At 41.1% G+C, this 20,697-nt stretch overlaps 1 protein-coding gene across 1 annotated transcript in view; it reads right to left on the bottom strand.

The window, feature by feature from the left end:
- Window positions 1-20,697, bottom strand: part of LOC145341126 (thioredoxin reductase-like selenoprotein T) — a 34,495-nt gene that overhangs the window by 10,683 nt on the left and 3,115 nt on the right. Inside the window, exons 2-3 of the mRNA XM_080186000.1 lie at window positions 3,358-3,468; window positions 1,140-1,266 (exon numbers count right to left, since the gene is read on the bottom strand). Of these exons, the coding sequence (XP_080042126.1) occupies window positions 1,140-1,266; window positions 3,358-3,468 (238 nt within the window). The remainder of the gene's footprint in view (window positions 1-1,139; window positions 1,267-3,357; window positions 3,469-20,697) is intronic.

Below are 20,697 nucleotides of genomic sequence, written 5' to 3'. Positions count from 1 at the left end.
TGTCAAAACAACAGCATTGGTAAACGTGTCTAAAACAATATGACAAAAGCAAATTCCATTGGCTCTCTATCCAGCCCCTACCACATCAGTATAAATATCATCCGCGTTTCTATTGTCTTCAGCTCTGACAAAGGGTCATCCAGACTTTAATAACTGGCTCTGTTCTCTCTCCACAGATGCTATCAGACTTGAGATTTTCCAGCATTTTCTGCTTTTTGTCTAAAACAATGTTGTGTGGACTTTAAATAGCAAAAAAAACCCCTTACATATACAAGCATGTTTATAACGCAAATTGCAACCACAGTGAAAAGACAAATGCTGGTAGCTTCAGCGACATTAGAAATTTAAATTTCAAGCTAATAATCTATAGCAGGAAGTTTGTAAATGATTTGTTAACAGCTGAACACAAATGCTGTTTGCAGAACTGAGCAAGAGTAACCACAAGTTACTTCTGACATTCTAAAAATGACAAAACATGTTGCACATGTAGAATTCATGATCTTATAATCTGCTGAGTTGCCAGTCTCAGTTGTGTTTCTGTGCACAGCTCTCATAGATCTCCAACTAACTAGCTAAAGAGGGACATCTGGACCTCTTCAGTTTTTTTTTAATCATGGGATGATTATTGCTCATCTCTAATTGCCCTTGAACTGAGCGGCTTGCAAGTCCATTTCAGAGGACAGTTAAGAGTCAACTGTATTGCGGTGGACCTGGAGTCAAACGTATGCCAAACCAGGAAAAGACAGCAGATTTCCTTCCCTAAAGGAAATTAGCGAACGAAATGGGTAATAACCATCGATGATGGACACATTTTTTAAAAAATCAAATTCAAATTTCATCATCTGCTATGGGATTCGAATCCGGACACCCTGAATTAGTCCAGTGAAAGTACCACTATGCTGACACCTCCCCAGTTATTGTTTGCTCCTGACATAACAATTCAAGGGTAAAGACCAATTTGGAAATTTTAAAAAACGCTAATTAGACATCTTTAAACTATGCAGGCAAGTCATGTTGCACAAGTAGAGCATTGTTCAATATAAACACAACTTATATTCTAACATACAAATCGTTTTTAAATGTTACTCTTGAGGAGAAATTTTCTACAGCCGTACAATTCTTTCTGCTACTACTCTTACCTTGTTCTGCTGACTCCAGTGCCAGATGCCAGGTGTTTCAATGCCCAAACTAGGAAAGGGGTCTCTACCAACTATAATTAGTCCTATTAAGACCAGCTTGAAGACTGATAGAAAGGATGCTACGTGTCTGTAAATAAGAAAATACAAAAGGGTTCATGTCAAATACTTTGCTTATGTTACATGGTCTTGCTTTCTATTCTGTGCTCTTCGATACTAAACTTCTTGATCAGAACAAAAAAAAACACAAGTTGCTAGAACATGGTCATACTTTTCATCAATCTGTTCATTAAACTACTGGATCAATAACTGACAACTTAAAAATTGAGAAACAAATCATCACTCAGCTTGGTTCAGCAATAATTCATTCTGGAATCAAGGTTGTACATTTAATCCAAACTTTAGAGCTTGAGCACTCTACCCAAGTTGACACAGTAGTGCAGTACTGAATGTGCAATGGATTATCAAAGGTGCTGTCTTTCGGGCAAGATTTTGAACAGAGGTCCTATCTGCTTATTTAATTAGACATAAAAGATCCCGTGGAACTATTCAAAGAAAGATGTCTCACAACACCAGGTTAAAGACCAACAGGTTTACTTAGTATCACAAGCTTTTAGAACACTGCTCCTTCCTCAGGTGACTGGCTGACTCAGATGAGGAAGGAGCAGTGCTCCGAAAGCTCGTGATACCTAACAAACCTGTTGGATTTAACCTGGTATTCTGAGACTTTTTACTGTGCTCACCCCAGTCCAATGCCAGCATGGCCACATCATCACTATTCTAAGAAGCAGATGGCGTTTTCAGTACCTTGGCTAACATTATCCCACAGCAATAATACCAAATAAGAGATTTATTGTTTATTTAATTTAGCTATTTGGAGGACATTACTGTGTGAATTTGGCTTTGATAGCTGCTAACATGATAAGAGTGATGACTTTTTTAAATAGATTGGCTATGAAATGCCTTCCAACATCCCAAGGTGGTGATAAGGCCTATCACAACAACGCCAATAGAGCTGCATTTTGGACATTTCTAGTGTTTCTGACTTTACGACCCTGCATGCCACATTTCCAGCATTTATCCAACTGAGTGAAGATGTTCTTCACACCCATTTTAAATCTCCTCCCCATTAATTTAAATTTATATGTCCCCAGGTTTACATTTCTGGCTTATGTTCAAGTAGTATGTGACATTGATCTCATTCAATATTTTTGCAAACTTCAGTGAACGATTTATTAAGATTGTAGCTTCACACCTGGAATCTCTGTGGCTGCATTTCCTGGCACATTTTTCATGACAGTAGGCATAAATGAACACGTTATTCTAAGCCTGAACAGTGAATTATAAAGCCAAAGTATCACCTCAGGAAACTCCATTCTTTTATCACTATATCCAGCCTCTTTTTCAACAAATCAAACCTCTTAGTATCGCCGTGAGAACATGACCCTACCAAAAGTTCCTGTTGCCAATTTGATTCATAGAATAGAATCATAGAATCACAGAAACACTATATGCAGAAGGAGGCTATTAGGTCCATCGAGCATGCACTGACAACAATCCCACCCAGGCCCTATCCCTGTAACTCCACATATTTACCTTGCCAATCCCCCTGACACTAAGGAACAATTTTCCATGGCCAATCCACCTAACCTACACATCTTTGGACTGTGGTAGGAAACCAGAGGAAACCCACGCAGACACAGTGAGAATGTGCAAACTCCTCAAAGACAATCACCCGAGGCCAGAATTGAACTCAGGTCCCTAGCACTGAGAGGCAGGTGTGCTAACCACTGTGCCACCTTTTCAAACTAACATTCAAGCCATTTATTTGATCGGTGTGTTAAATTAGTGACGCCTCTTCCAAATTGCAAAATCCTTCCTCAAATCCTAATGCTGTGTCACCCTTGCTTTCACTACATAGACATTTTTTTTGCATTATTGCTTTTTGTAAAAATTTGAGGAAATTATCTTCTGCTTCTTAAGATCAGTAAAATTACAATCCAAATTCTAACAGAGACCTCTAAACTAATGTCTCAAAAAGCATGCCTTCATGTCCAGAAGAAAGCTAAGTACACATGTAATACTAACAGTGTGCACTTGAACATTTGTCCATCATTATTCACGGAAAAGATTGCCACAGTCTGATATTGAAGAAAGGCAAGTCATTTTTCCAAACAAAATCTAAATCCATATTTTAAAACCACCATAAAACTGAAATTACCTGTAGATAGGTTGTGGAAGGTAATTTTCTCCTTCAATACGGATGTCGGGATACCGCTGGCTAATAACCCGCGTATACTCCTCAAACACCTTCCTGTATCCTCAGGAGATACTAGTGACAAAAAAAATACAATTAGTTGAATGGTTTAAACTATCTGTTGCAGCAGGGTGTCTTCTTTGTACGCTGAATTCTTTGGACATCAATGCAAAACTGAAGATTTTAAGCTTTGAAACAGCACAATAACATTAGCTTTATAAGTGGCAGCTCCCCTGATAGGCTTGTGGATAATGACACTGTTCATTCAATACAACACAAGGAGACGCCAGATTTGATACATCTGCTGATGTGAGTGTTCTGGATTTAAATATTAGCGAGGGTTTCCCATCCTAATGGCCATTAATTACTGATACTGGTAATTGGACAGTCAATTGAAAAGATTCTGCTACACTGCTTTCCCCAGTTGCATATCTATACATCTAAGAGTCACAAGAGAGACCCTTCAGCCCATCAAGTCTGCACTGACAAATCCATACTAAATCAACACTAACCTCACATTCCAGCACTTGGCCCTTAGCCTTGAACATTAGGATATTTCAAATGCTCATCCACGTACTGAAAGGTTCTAAGGTTTCCCATTTCTCACAGGCAGTACATGCTAGATTTCCACCACCCTCTGGGGTGAAAATGTTTTCCCGTCAAATCCCCTCTAAACCCTCTGCTTCTCTCCTTAAAATTATGCCCCCTCGTTAGTGAACCATCAACTACAGGGAACAACTGCTTCCTAACCACTTTGTCCATAACCCTCATAATCTAGGACTGACTAATGTATTGAGGTACCAGGAAGTTGCCTGCACCCCAGCAAGGATCAACATCCGCAGAAAAGGGGGATGGGGAAGAAACTGAACATACGGCACAGGTTATAGTTCACAATGCAGTGCAATCCAAAGAAGGGAGCTACATATTTTACAACACATACACCCAACGTGATAAAATGGACAGAGCGCAAGACTGGTCTTTTTGATTCCATTAATCACGTAACCACAAACAATGTTCAACACTTCAGAATAAATGAAGATAAAATATTGCTGAAACATATTAGCTCTGCCAGTACATCACAAAACAAAACATTTGGGCCTTACTGCCACGATGGCAAAAATAACAGTGTGGCACAACAGATGCTGGAAGTGGAAAAAAACCTCGGTTCCAAATGACTATTTAATGTTGAGAACATTGACCCTTTGCGTAGTTCCTAACACTTGCATTTGATCTACGGGGGAGAATTGAATGATCAAGTCATGTTTTCCATTAGCTGAGAAAGCCTGTTATTGTGGAAAGAATGTTAATTGCCCTAGACAATTGCATTTTTTCCCCCGAAAAACCAGATTATTGCAGTGATGCCTTAGTGTTCAGGTGGTGAAGGAAGAAACTCAAATGCAGATCAGTAGCCTCTGCTCAGCATTCAAAATTTCAAAACTTTGTTTCTGTAGTTTTTTTAAATTAAAAATTTGAAAACGCCTTTGTGTGGGTCGCTTAAGTTGAGGAGAATTAATAAGAGACAAAGTAAATCAGGAAGTGAATTTTAGGCAGGCATGAAAACTAACAAGCTGCTTCCATGCACACCGTGTCATTGTTTGACTAGATTGCTTGTAAATCAACAGCGTGGATCCTTCATGTGAAGGAGAACATATCTGGGACAAGGTCAATACAAGGGTGCTATAAATACAAATCTGCAGTTGAGAGAGAGTTAATAAATTACCTCCTAACATCTGAAGGATCTTCATGATAAACCATAGCTGCAGCAAAACATTTTTATCAGAATGTTTTCTGATTACTACAAGGACACAAATGCTCCTGCTAACCCCTAAACATTGCAACTTCCCTCCTTGCTTTTAGAAATTTTCTTATCTTTAAATTCCCTTATCTTGATATTCAGACTTGACTTCGGGTTTCAGCTAACTCTGTCATGTTATTGTGAAAGTTCTATGCCTTTTTTTCACAAAAGAGGAACAGGAAGAGTGCAGAAAAAATTTACTAGGATGCTGCCAGGACTTGGTGGTTTGAGTTATAAGGAGAGGCTGGATAGACTGGGACTTTCTTCTGTGGAGTGTTGGAGGCTTACGGATGACTTTATACAGAGCTCTATAAAATAATGAGGGATATAGATCAGCTAGATAGTCAATATCTTTTCCCAAAGGTAGGGGAGGTCTAAAGCTAGAAGGCCTAGGTTTAAAGTGAGGGGGAGAGATACAAAAGAGTCCAGAGGGGGGCAATTTTTTCACACAGAGAGTGGTAAGCGCCCGGAACAAGCTACCAGTAGATGGGGGGTACAATTTTGTCTTTTAAAAAACATTTAGACAGTTACATGAGTAAGATGGTTATCGCGGGATATAAACCAATTTAGACAGTTACATGAGTAAGATGGCTATCGCGGGATATAAACCAACATGGGCAATTGGGACTAGCTTAATCATTAAAAAAAGACAGCATGGACAAGTTGGGCCAAAGGGCCTGCTTCCATGCTGTAAACCTCTATGACTCTCCTGGTTTTCAGACGAATAATTATCCATAAATCAATATCATTAAAAATGGACCATCTGGTTATTTATTTAATTGTCAAACAGAAAATGCAGTCATCCAGTAGGACAACCTGTGGCCCAAGGGCCACATGCAGTCCATCTGGGTTGAGTGCAGCCTACAAGACATTTTGTTGACCATTGTCTACTCGCACGGTTGCCACATTCTGATTATTACTGGCTGCACAGTTTTGTTCCTACCAGTATGACTAAAGTGAAACACATGTAAAGCAAGTAAGTGAAGTGAGGTGCACACTGATTGCCTGATAGCTGTGCGCTCCGTATGCATCCAAAAGTGTAAATAGTTCTTTTGTTTTCACCACTTGAAATTCACAGTTGTCTCAGAATCCCTACAGTGCAGATGAGGCCATTTGGCTCATCGAATGTACACTGACTCTGACAGGGTATCTTACCCAGACCCTCTCCCACAACCACACACATTTACCACGACTAACCCATCTAATCTATACATTTTGAGATGCTAAAGGATAAATTAACATGGCCAATCCACCTAATCTGCTCATCTTTGGAGCGTGGCAAGAAACTGGAGCACCGAGGAAACCCTCACAGACACAGGGAGAACGTGCAAGCTCCACATAGACAGTCACCTAGACTGGAATTGAACCCAGGTCCCTGAAGTTGAAGCAGCAATGCTAACGACTGTGCCACCCTCTATTCTATTAATATGTGAATGCTTAAGCATTTTCTATAACTCATTATGAAATATTCAGCATGCATTAAATTGATTTAATCCTATTAACATAAGAACAGAAGAAATAGGAGCAGGAGTAGGCCATCTAGCCCTTCGAGCCTGCCCCGCCATTCAATAAGATCATGGCTGATCTGTCGTGGCTCAGTTCCACTTTCCCGCCCTCTCCCCATAACCCTGAATCCCCTCTCTTATCAAAAACCCATCAACCCGCGTCTTAAAAATATTTAGCGAGGTAGCCTCCACCACTTCAACGGGCAGAGAATTCCAGAGATTCACCACCCTTTGAGTGAAGAAGTTCTTCCTCAACTCCGTTCTAAACCACCCCCCCTTTATCTTGAGGCTGTGCCCCCTAGTCCTATTATCCTTTCTGAGCGGGAAGAGTCTCTCCACCTCTATCCTATCCATCCCATTCATCATCTTATACGTCTCAATGAGATCTCCCCTCATTCTTCTAAACTCTAACGAGTACAAGCCTAGTTTATTCAGCCTCTCCTCATAGCTCAACCCCCTCAACTCTGGCATCAGCCTAGTAAACCTCCTCTGCACTCCCTCCAAGGCCAAAATATCCTTGCGTAAGTACGGCGCCCAAAACTGCACACAGTACTCCAGCTGCGGCCTCACCAAAGCCCTACACAGCTGCAGCAAGACCTCCCTACTTTTATATTCAATCCGTGGAGTTATGGTTAGTGAACAAGCCCAATTTCAATTCTGCAGCCCACTGAGTTGAAGCAGGTAAGTCATGTGATCCACTCACTAGCTTAGGTTGTCTAACATGGCAGCAGCCTTTTCTCATATTAAAGGAGTGACTCCAGTACCAGGGGGTCACAGTCTAAGGATTCAGGGTAGACCATTTAGGATGGAGATGAAGAGACATTTCTTCACCCAAAGAGTGGTGAGCCTGTGGAATTCACTACCACAGGAAGTAGTTGATACCAAAATATTGAATGTATTCAAGAGGGGGCTGGTTCAAAGGTTATGGGGAAAAAGCACGATTAGGCTACTGAGTTCAGCCATGCTCGCAATGAATGGCAGAGCAGGCTCAAAGGGTCAAAGAACAAAGAACAACCCAGCACGGGAAACAGGCCCTTCGGCCCAACGAGCCCGCGCCGCCGCATCACCCTACACCTATTCTACCCTGCATGTCTACGAATGGAACCCCTAACTTAGCCAGATTCAGGGGAGAATAGTTTCAATTTGGTAAAACCAATCAGCCTAAGAGCACATCTTTGGGGTGTGGGAGGAAACCGAAGCGCCCGGAGGAAACCCATGCAACCACAGGGAGAATGCGCAAACTCCCACAGACACAGGCCCAAATCCATGTATCTGCACAGCTAGCAGTGCTAGTCACCGAGCTGTTGCGGCGCCCGTCTACCGGTCCAAGATCAAGCACACACACCGACACGAAGTACTAGGCCACTCCCGGAACTTCCAAGAGCAGCCCAAGCACGACCCACCGTGTGCATGCCCCTCGTTTGACATGAGGTGGACCTCCACCTGCGGAATAAAAAGACAAAAACGTTAATCTTACAAGCCTGCTTTTCCGGTGTCTCCCGAGGTTCTAACCTTATTTAATAGCCCCTACCATAACCCTCCATCCTCGTTTCACTCATGTGTCTATCTAACTGTACCTTAAACGAGTCCAACGTTCCTGCCTCCACCACCGTACTCGGTAGCGCGTTCCACACCCCCACAACTCTCTGCGTGAAGAATCTTCCTCTCACTTCCAAATTATACCTCTCCCCCCTCACCCTCTCATGTTTGTGCCCAGTCTAGGGAGCAGTCTCTCAAGTGGTCAAGTGACCTCCTCCTGCTCCTATCTTCTATGACTTCCCCAAGGAGGTACTTAATTAGCTAGAAATCCCTATGCGGCATTAAGGTTGTATAGGACATGTTATAAATACAAGTTATTTTTCTATCACTGTTGGCTATTGATAAACAATTTAACTATGGGAGGACAGGATAATATAATCACAGCTGAACTTCAATCAGTCCTCACCGTACTTCTAAAGCAGTTACTAGACAAGAAATCAGGAATTCAACATCTGACCTCTCCACTAACTTTAATTAAAATGTACTTAAAAGAGCACCTTAAAGGTGTCCTTAAAATTTAGTTAGCTGCAGCCCAACTGAAAGAGGGCTAATGTTAATAATCATGATGCTCCAAGTATTGGGATCCCAGATTTAGCAGGTCTAAAGTTTAGAAAATCACAATTTAAAGGTTATTAATATCAGACAGTCAAAAAGGGCACTTATTTAAACTTGTTTAGTTCTACTCTAATTGAGGATCAGAGATACAGGGCAAACTAGTCCGCATTTCTTATCTTAAGGTTAAATGGAAATCGTTACAATCCCTCAATATACATGTCAAAAGTAAATTGTACCTAAAGATTCAAAACCTTGTAATGTGCATCACTCGGTTTAGTTCACAGTAAAATCCAAGTTTATTTGAGAATCTAAAGAGGTACAAATCTGCACTATTTTCTTTTTCCACAAAAGATATGTTAATGTAAATGTGCGTTGGATCACCTAGGGAAGAAAGATTATCTCAGGGGCTTTCTGACAGGGCAGGCATGAAAAAAAGAGGGAGATTAAGTACAGATGTTTTGAGATTTACTGACCATAAAAGTGAAATGTTGTAAGTGTCAGTTGTACAAGAAATTTCTGAGAATAAGAAAAGTGAGATTTGGACTAGCTCTAGTACAGATATTGGTATCAATTTGAAAAGTTCTATCCCAGGAACAGGCAATCCAAGAGCTAACGGGTACCACATCCACAGATGGAGACTCTCTGAGATTTCAGGAGACTAATTCAAACGTTTCAGGGGTTGGTGATGCAACCAACTCAACAGCTCTTAATTTAGGAGGATAAGGTAATACAAGATAGTGGAATAATTACCGATGGCACAAATGGTAATAAGACAAGCTGTATTTTTAAGAGCAAAGTATAATCAGTGTTTAAAAAGTGAAATCTACGTTTCTAACTTTAACAGATTCAGAAGGGAGTCGATGGAGGAAATAGATCTTTTGTTTCTGTGATCTATGCAATAAAGTGTTGTATATCACTTTCTAAGTGAGAAGTCTCACAACACCAAGTTAAAGTCCAACAGAGTTATTTGGAATCACGAGCTTTCAGAGCGCTGCTTCTTCATCACCTACCTGTGATTCCAAGTAAACCTGTTGGACTTTAACCTGATGTCATGAGACTTCTTTCTGTGCCCACCCAGTCCAATGCTGGCATCTCCACATCATTTTCAGGGGTGGCAGCTCAAGTTACAAGCAACTCTTTTTGGTTCCTCAATGAATAAGTAATATGGGAACACTAGTGATGGAATAAAAGACATTTTAAAAAATGGATACTTGAATATCAAAGGAAATGATGAATGTGGTGAGATTGTAAAACTGGGATTCAGGTGCAAAATTAAAGTTTCAGAACAAAAATGATATTCTCAAAGTCTTCAAGATCACCAGGTCTGTAAAAAGAACGAGTCATTCCAAGTTTAGGATCTTCCTTTGATACATGTAATAATACAAAATGTATATGATACACTTCTGATCAGAGAGTCATCTTGCTTGACTTTACTTGCTTGCTTTCCATATCCTGTGCAGGTCCAAATCTATATCACAGGAAGTCCCATTACATTTTTAAATGTTTTGTCCCTGACTGCGTTTAACTGGAATACTCAGCAGCATGGACAAGTTGGGCCAAAGGGCCTGTTTCCATGGTGTAAACCTCTGACTCTATGACTCATTGTTTTTTCTCTGGTGCTATTTCAAAAGCGAAGTAATTTTCCATTGCTTCTTTTCCTGAGCTTTATATTTTTCCCGCATATCTAAATATAACCTGCCTTACTCTGCCAGCATATTCCAGACTGGAGTCGCAGCATCAAGAATCAGCATTCAAGTTTACTTTGAAACCTGACTAAGCACACATCAACACAAACTGTTTTGTTATTTTTCTCCCAACATCTGCTCAAAATGAGATTTCTTTTCAACAAAGGAGTGCCAAATCTTTAATGCATTTCCGATATTACAACAGTAACTACACTTAAATACTTAATTGGCTGTGAAGAACGTAGGAAGTAAAAGGAGACCATTCAGCTCCTCGAGCCTGCTTTGCCATGCAATACAATTATGGCCAATCACCTATCTCAATTTCAGCTTCCTATATTATTCCCAAATCCCTTAAATCCCAAAACAATTATCGACTTCTATTACGAATATATTCATCAACAGCACTTCAAAGGAATCACAAAAATTCAAACCTCCCAAGTATAGAAATTGCTTCTCATTTCAGCATTAAATGGCATACATCTTCATCTGAAACCGTGGTCGTTAGTTCTACTCCCTAGCCAGGAGAACCATCCTCCTCATATCAAGCCTCTTGACAATATCATATGTTTCAACAAGATCTTCTCTCATGTTTCTAAATTCTAACGTGTATAGGCCTGGTCTACTCAATCTCTCTTCATACAACAAACCCCTCGTCCCAGAGACCTGCCAAGAGTTCAGTTCTGCCTTGGGTGACTGTCTGTGTGGAATTTTCAAGCTCTCCCCGTGTCTGCTCTGGTTTCCTCCCACAGTCCAAAAGATGTGTTGGTGAGGTGCATTGGCCATACTAAATTCTCCCTCAGTTTACCAAACAGTCACCGGAGTGCGGAAACTAGGGGCATTTTCACAATAAGTTCATTGCAGTGTTAATGTAAACCTACTTGTGACACTAATAAATAAACTTCTAACTCGCAACTAGGTGATGCCCACCTACTGATCCTTGTAGTACCTCAATAGTTGCAGTCTAAAAATGACTTATCTTTTCCTACTGTTTGCCATTTGTTAACCAATTTTAAATCTATGCTAATAGATTATCCCCAATCCCACAAGCCCTCCTTTTGTATAATAACCTGTTTTGTGGCACCTTTTCTAATGCTTTTCTGAAAATTCAGAAATATTACACCCATTGGCTCCCCCTTGTCTGCCCTGCTCATTACAACCTCAAAATCTCCAATGATTTGCTAAACACATTTTGGGATGTACAAGGTTGTGAAAGGCAATATATAAATGCAAGCTTTTTTTAAATATTTAAAAGCCATCTAGCATGGCGCAAAGATGAGTAACATAAACCAGGCCCATGCACTTAGTGCAAAAACATTTACCAATTATCCGCTCCTTAACCTATCAATCTCTTGGGAAAGGTTGAAAACAACACTTGCACAAATAAAGACCTCAATCCAAGCTCAAGCAGAATCGAGTTGACGTGACGCATCAGAATCTACATCATGTACACTGACCAAATTGGTTAGATCCACCAGCTTGTCAACTCAGATGCCTTCAAAATTTTTTTTTGCAATAAAATTTTCTGGAAAGATAGCTGTGCAAACAGATCCAATTCCATCACCTTCCTGAAAAAAGTGTGATGCATTGTGCCAATCAGAAACTGCTTGAAAAACTGTTTAATGAAATAACAAGACTTAAACTCAGAAATGTTGCAAAAAGGCCAATTTTTGTGACTTGCCAAGTACAGACAGAATGACCAAAAGAACATTCTGCCACTTCAGTGAGAATAAATATTATTGGCCTTGAAATTATAATTCATACTGAAAACTCAACTATATTTAATGAGGCTGAAATGCGGGGGCTCCTGTTCACAGATTGTAGTGCAGCTGCAGAGACTGTTTACTGCTCTGGAGTACACACAGGGAAAAGAGTGTTACTGGAGTCTAACCATGAGACACATTTTGCATTACTTGCACAATGTACAAAAAGAATTTGCAAATATCCTGCGTGGTGGCGGCACCTCATGGGCTTTTCCAGGTAGACGTGGCATAAAATATAATGGGAACAATCTGGTTGCCGGTGTTGGAACAGCATGGAAGGCCTGAGTTTTGGTTGTTATTTGAACTTCATTCCACATCATTAGTCATGTTTTGCTGGTTCAGCTACTGGTGTGTGTTTTATTTGCCAGGTGGAGAATGGGGAGAGAAACTTTTTTTTAAAATCATAGCTACTGGATGGACCACTACCTTTTACCCACTTACCCTCCTGAAATGAGTAACTATGTCAAGAAAATACTGTAAGTTTCTGGCAGCACATTGTATTTATTTTAGTTTTCAAACCCAAGAGTACATTTAAATAATTTTTTTTAAAATCTGACTGTGTAGAGGACTGGGAGCAAGATTTATTGCGTAAATCCACAGAACGATGCTAATCTGTATTCCATTCAGTTAACCTTCGGGTAATCCTTCTGCTTTCTCATCTTACTGACGGAGGTAAATGCAATGAACAAACAAGCCAGCACTGTCACAATATTGCTGCATCATACCTAACCAAAACATCTTAAGGCCTACAACCACACCTGAAACAGAAAACCTCAAAGCAGCTACATACTCCCTGATAATTATACCCGGTGGAATTAAATTGTGTCAGTGTTATCAGGGAAGAAAGCAATATGTTCTAGCCGTACTGCCTACACTGTTGGTCAAAAACCATTTTATAACTTAGCAGGTTAAGTTTTTTTTAAAGAAAAAAGGCAGAGAAATTGATAGCCGACACTGTAAATGGCTCCTTCTTCTCAGGAACTGTCCCACTCCATTTTAAATCTTGCAAATTACCACACCATTTGTCACCTCTCTTTCCACTCCAAAGTCCTTCATGTTTGTACATCTTAAATCCACGCTCATTTATCATGCAGCAAGAAGTCTTGGAACACCAGGTTAAAGTCCAACAGATTTATTTGGTGGCATAAGCTTTCAGAGCGCTGCTACTTCATCAGGTGAGCAGCACTCCGAAAGCCTGTGCCACCAAATAAGCCTGTTGGACTTCAACCTGATGTTGTGAGACATCTTACTGTGTTCACCCCAGTCCAATGCCAGCATCTCCACATTATTTATCGTGCAAACACGTTTCAAAACTCTCTAACCGGCTTTGATTTGGGACATTGAAATGGTTCTAATCAAAATTCACCATGACTGTAATTGAGATTCACTCATTCTTCAACATAAAATTGAGCAGACTGCCCTCCTTCAATGGCTCTTGTCTGTGGTCTAGCTGAGTTCTCCCTCAGCCTAAAGTTTATCCAGCCAATTGTAGCCATAGAATCTCTTGCAATGACTTCCAACACCACTATCTCGATGGAGTTTTCCAAGGATCTCTTTGACGCCATCCCGCTTTTTATCTATTGTCTCCCTAACAATATAGGCAACAAATGCTGGCCTTGACATCGACGCTCACAACCTACGAATGAATAAAAATAATTATCCAAAGTTGCAATATTGGGTAGCAAAGACATCCAACTCTAACCCACCAGCTTTTTGGATTTCACTAGAGGATTCCACTACTGGCTATGTTGTCAGCCTGATTTTTTATTCATTTCCGGTGTGGGCATTACTGGCTACGCCAGCATTTATTCCCCACTTCTAGTTGCAGTTTAGGAGGTGCTGGTGAGCTATCTTCTTGAACTACTACGTCTATTGAGCTCAATTTCTTTCAGTTGGCAAAATAAAGTCAGTTCTAGAATCCTACTTTAGGGGAGGTAATGACATGGTGGTATTGTCACTAGACTAATAATCCAGAAACCCAGGATAATGCTCTGAGGACCTGGGTTTGAATCCTGCCATCACAGATGGCGAAATTTGAATTCAATAAAAATCTGTAATTAAAAAGTCTAATGATGTCCATGAAACCCCAGCTGGCTCATTAAAGTCCTTTAGCAAAAGAACTCCGTCACCCAGAACTCTGCCACCTTTACCTAGTTTGGCCTACATGTTATTCCAGAGCCACAGCAATGTGGCTTACTCTTAAATGGCTTAGCAAACCAATTAGGGATGGGCAACAAAGGCTGGGCTAGCCAACAACACCCACATTTCCTGGGTAAATAAAGAAAACAAGCTTAGTTTCCTTGCCACAGATGAACATAAGAAATAGGAGCAGGAGTAGGCCATCTGGCCCTTCGAGCCTGCCCCGCCATTCAATAAGATCATGGCTGATCTGTCGTGGCTCAGTTCCACATTCCCGCCCTCTCCCCATAACCCTGAATCCCCTCTCTTATCAAAAATCCATCAACCTGCGTCTTAAAAATATTTAGCGAGGTAGCCTCCACCACTTCAACGGGCAGAGAATTCCAGAGATTCACCACCCTTTGAGTGAAGAAGTTCTTCCTCAACTCCGTTCTAAACCAACCCCCCTTTATCTTGAGGCTGTGCCCCCTAGTCCTACTGTCCTTTCTGAGCGGGAAGAGTCTCTCCACCTCTATCCTATCCATCCCATTCATCATCTTATACGTCTCAATAAGATCTCCCCTCATTCTTCTAAACTCTAACGAGTACAAGCCTAGTTTATTCAGCCTCTCCTCATAGCTCAACCCCCTCAACTCTGGCATCAGCCTAGTAAACCTCCTCTGCACTCCCTCCAAGGCCAAAATATCCTTGCATAAGTACAGCGCCCAAAACTGCACACAGCTATTCCCTTTCCTGGGCAATGTTTTGGGCTAAAGATGGTTTGCAACCTCACCTTCCTAACTGACCTTAACACTGAACATCTGACCCATTCATATAAATACCATCACAAAGACTTCCATTTTCATAACACATTCATATCTACCCCAACTTTAGCAACTATCTACTGCAGAAATGTTGGTAGATGCTTTCATTACTACCAGACTCAACTGTTCTGAGGTGTTCCTGGGCAGTCATCATTCCCTCCCACTTCCTTCAAATTAAGCACATAAGAACATAAGAAATAGGAGCAGGAGTAGGCCATCTAGCCCTTCGAGCCTGCCCCGCCATTCAATAAGATCATGGCTGATCTGAAGTGGCTCAGTTCCACTTTCCCACTTTCTCCCCATAACCCTTAATCCCCTTGCCGACCAAAAACCTATCTACCCGCGTCTTAAATATATTTAGCGAGGTAGCCTCCACCACTTCAACGGGCAGAGAATTCCAGAGATTCACCACCCTTTGAGTGAAGAAGTTCCTCCTCAACTCTGTTCTAAACTGCACCCCACCCTCCCGCCTCATCTTGAGGCTGTGCCCTCTAGTCCTGCTGTCCCTTCGGAGCGGGAAGAACCTCTCCACCTCTACGCTATCCATCTCTTTCATCATCTTATACGTCTCAATAAGATCCCCCCCTCATCCTTCTAAACTCTAACGAGTACAAGCCCAGTCTATTCAGCCTCTCTTCATAGTTCAACCCCCTCAACTCCGGTATCAGCCTAGTGAACCTCCACTGCACTCCCTCCAAAGCCAAAATATCCTTGTGCAAGTACGGCGACCAAAACTGCACACAGTACTCCAGCTGCGGCCTCACCAGTGCCCTATACAGTTGCACCTCCCTACTTTTATATTCAATCCCCCTCGCTCTGAAGGCCAGCATCCCATTTGCCTTCCTGACCATCTGCTGCACCTGTAGGCTGGGTTTTTGCGACTCACGCACAAGGACCCCCAGGTCCCTCTGCACCGTAGCATGCTGCAGCTTTTCACCCTGTAAGTAGTAGTCCTTCCTACTACTATTCCTACCAAAGTGGATAACCTCACACTTGCCAACACTGTATTCCATCTGCCAGGTCCTCGCCCACTCGCTCAGCCTATCTAGATCCCTCTGCAGACACATCCAAAACTTTACTGCCCCACGTGTTAACCCACTCACTCATCACGACTCACTGACCCAGAAAAGCACCAAAGCCAATACCTAAAATTTAAACCTGTTATCATCATGATTGGATTCCTCCATAGCTTCATCTCTCCCTATTTCTAGCCCCTTCAATTTCAACAACCATTCAATGACTCCTCATTCCTTAACTCTGGTTGCTTGCACACGTCTTCTGCTGCTCTAGGTGCCCGAGCTATGGTTTCCTTCCTGAACACTCATCTCTCTCTCCTCCTTTTAATGCCTAACTCTTCGCTGTCTTCTTTGCTACATTGCTCCTCCCTTCAGTTCTGAAGGATTTGAAACATTAACTGTTACTCTCCCTACAGATGTTGCCAGACCTGCTGAATTTTTCTCGCAACTTCTGTTCTTGTTTCAGATTCCAGCTTCCGCAGTATCTTGTTTACTACGCACTGATTGTACCTTCTTGGGTCAAACTTATGTAACTCCTCTAAAGCACCTTGGGATGCTTTCCGATGTTAAAGGTCGTACACAAGTGCAAGTTGCTACTGTTACGGAACAAACCTAATGTCAGCAAACTTATACGAATCCCAGACATCTTAAAATTAATGGGATACATCCATCACTAAGCTTAAAACTGCTGTTACTGATACCATTGTATTTTAACAAGTGAGTTGCAGGGTTCAGGGAAACTGTTCGAGCTCCATCCAGTATATAAGCCTCCCTTTACTACAGGAGATAATAGTCTGAAGTATGTTTCAAGTTTCAAATGGTTACTAAACCCACAGCCCTTAAACAGCTAACTCATACAGTATACAGATCCCACAGGCCCCATAATGTCTAGATGAGTGCAGGTCTGCAACCAGCCCCGGACAAAGCAGCTCATTAGATTGAGTCCCTACCCAAACACCCTACACTTTCATCCCCAACACCACAGTGACAACATGGCTGCAGTGTGCACCGCCTACACTATACACTGCAGCAACCTGTTGTGGTTTCCAGCACTCATGATGTCCACTAGCCAGAACAAAGGCAGCAATTGTGTAGGAGAACCATCTCCAAGAAGCTTCAAATTACTCACTCAGAAATACAATTGGCCTTCTGTCAAAATCCTGGAATTTTCTAATAACACTTTGGGAGCACTTTCACCACAGGCTGCAGTGGCACAAAAAAGCATATCACTACCTTTGTCGAGAGCAATTAACACTGGCCATGTCACCGATGCCCAAATGCTGTGAATTTATTAATAACAAACCCATCAGTACATTGCCTAACCAGCCATTCTTTACAAGACTAAACACTGTGCAGTGTTTAGTGTATGAGAATGTGCAGCATCTAAACTGAGCTTAACTCTACTTTCACAAAGTCCACAAAATCAATGATTCCTAACCAAGCATCAGGAACAGAAACCCTGGATGAACTTTCCACATACCATCCAAGGAATTCACTAGCCAATTTTCTGCCACAACTGGGATCAGCTAATTAACCGCAAATTAGGCAGTGAGTCTGGATAATTTATCACACAGTGGCAATATTATGCACGAGCTATCTTGATTGCTGTCCTGCAACTGCTTAGAAATATTGTGAATTTGAGCCCATAATCTAGGCTGACATTCCGGTTCAATATGGTAGAGAGTTAGCAATGTTGAGGGTACCACAATTGGGCAGCATGAAGGCACAATGGTTGGCACTGCTATCTCAGCACCAGGGACCCAGGTTCAATTCCCAACTTGGGTCATTGTGCGGAGTTTGATTGTTCTCCCAGTGTCTGCATGGGTTTCCTCCAGGTGCTCTGGTTTCCTCAGATAATGCAAAAGACACGCTGGTTAGATGCACTGACCGGGCTAAATTCTCCCTCAGTGCACTCGGACAGGCGCTGGAGTGCTGCGACTAGTGGATTTTCACGGTAACTTTATTGCAGTGTGAATGTAAGCCTACTTACATTAAAAAATAAAAATAAGATATTCAACCAAGACCATACAAGATCCGGTGAATGTTAATGATCACAATGCATTATTCAAAATGGAGTCAAAGCCTCCTCGAGCACCCTGCTCTACCATATAACTCTTAAAAAGTAATAAACTGGTCATTGCTAATGAAGGTGTTTTGCTGAATTTGCCCAAGTAACATCACCACATTTTAATTTGTGTGTTGCAGATTCTATGTAAATAACTGATTCATAAATCCAATAAAAGCCAGTCAAGTTTGTAGATGATACCATCTAGCTGATTCACAGAACACAATTTAGGAAATACAAAATATGTAAATAGATAGAGTAGATAAGTGCAATTTGTAAAGGACTAAATCCAAGAAAAACTGGACAAAATATGCACTAAAATGTCTAAATGACCAAGGATCAAGTTAAGAGATTCAGGTTTCAGCAGATACATCTAGCCATTTTGCAGCAACAGTCAACAAAGAAACCAGAATGTTCAAATCCATAAAGTACAAATCACAGGAAGTCACACTCAAGCCACATACTGTTTTGGTTAAACCACAGCTCCCATACTGCAGATTTTTTTTTGGTACTGAGGCACAAAAGTGATATTCAAGAAGTGATGGCAATCTAGAGAAGATTCATAAGGCTGATTCCTAACAAAATTAGTACAAGGGTAGAGAAAGATAGTTTGAAAGGAACTGACAAAGAATTAATCTGAAAAGGCACATAAAAGCTCATAAAAATGGTATGGAAATAACTTCAAACTTTATTTCAAGAGAATAGGGCACAGCCTTCAAAGTAATAAAAAGCACATTTAGATCTGCTGCCAGGAAATAATTATTTGCACAAAAAAATCAAATGGAATACATTTGTAAAGGAATTGTTGGACAAGTAATGATTTGATAGTCATCTGGTCCACCTATACATTCTGGTTACTGTATGGTAGATACAACAATAATAGAGCCAGAGTTGAGTAGTGAAAGGCTTGGAATTTTTTAAAAGAACTGGAAGCCCACCAACACCTCTGCTTTTGTGGAAGGCTAAGAAAATTTGGCATGTCCACTACTACTCTTACTAACATTTACAGATGCACCATAGAAAGCATCCTTTCTGGACGTATCACAGCTTGGTATGGCTCCTGCTCTGACCATGACCAGAAGAAACTACGAAGAGTTGTAATCAAAGCCCAGTCCATCACGCACAGTCTCCCATCCATTACAATCTCTATTTACAATTCCCGTTGCCTTGGAAAAGCAGCTAGCGTAATACAGGACCCTATGCACCCTGGACATACTCTCTTCCACCTTCTGCGGGGAGGAAAGTACAGAAGTGATGTTAGGGGTAAGTTTTTCACTCAGAGGGTGGTGAGTGAGTGGAATCGGCTGCAGTCAGTGGTGGTGGAGGCGAACTCGCTGGGGTCTTTTAAAAGACTTCTGGATGAGTATATGGGGTTTTATGGGATTGGGGGTTATAGATAGGTGTTGGTGTGATCGGCACAACTCGTGGGCCGAAGGACCTGTTTGTGCTGTAGTGTTCTACGTTCTTCCATCAGGAAAAGGTAGAAAAGTCACGTAACAACTGACGCAAGAACAGCTTCTTCCCTGCTGCCATCAGATCTTTGAATGAACCTACCATATATTAAATTGATCTTTCTCTACACCCTAGCTATGACTGTAATACTACATTCTGCATCCTCTCCTTTCCTTCTCTAATGAACAGTATGCTTAGTCTGTATAATGCTCCAGAAACAATACTTTTCACTGTATACTAATACATGTGACAATAATAAATCGAGTCGAAGTGTTGGCCTTCTTGGATGGATGAACTATGAGGAAACTTAATTCATATTGTAATTTTAAGTAACGATTAAAGGCCGAATAAACAAAAGCAGTATTGACACCAATGAACCTGAAATTGAAAGAGGAAAATTTTTTGAGTTAATTTTGTCGGTATCTGTTCACAAGACAATATGAAAAACCTGCATACAGCATTCAACTCAGTTCACATTATACAAATAGACACTCGACTATATCAACTTTTATATGCCTTTTTCAAATTAGTGATTAGTAATTTTCAAAGTTTCCCCAGTATTCCCACAAAGCTCTCATGTTAAGAGTCAGCTTCATACAGCGTTCCTAGTGCTGATCACAATGCCTGAAATATTCACATGTAAAGCTGATAGAAAAATCAAAATCTTTTCAGTTAAAACTTAAAAGATTCTGAGGAGATGTTTCATTTCTCACTTAGAGCAGAGGAGGAGGAATTTCTTTTCTCACCAGTCCATTGGTTTTTGGAGTTTTTCCCTCAGTGGGCAGTGGAGGTTGGATCATTGAATTTATTTAAAGCTATGTTCGACAGATTTGCGATTGACAAAGGAGTCAAGGGTTATGGGTAGCAGATAAGAAAGTGGAGTTAAGTCCACAATCAGATCAGCCATGATCTCGCTGAAGGGTTGATGGACCAAATTGTCTATACTTGTCCCTATCTGTTATGCTCTTACTCTCAGCTTGCAAATGTTAT

This window comes from Carcharhinus amblyrhynchos, chromosome 3 (genome assembly GCF_965287045.1).
Source record: "Carcharhinus amblyrhynchos chromosome 3, sCarAmb.v2.hapA, whole genome shotgun sequence".
Classification (NCBI taxonomy): domain Eukaryota; kingdom Metazoa; phylum Chordata; class Chondrichthyes; order Carcharhiniformes; family Carcharhinidae; genus Carcharhinus; species Carcharhinus amblyrhynchos.
Note: the sequence above shows the minus strand (reverse complement) of the source record. Positions and strands in the feature narration are given on the sequence as shown.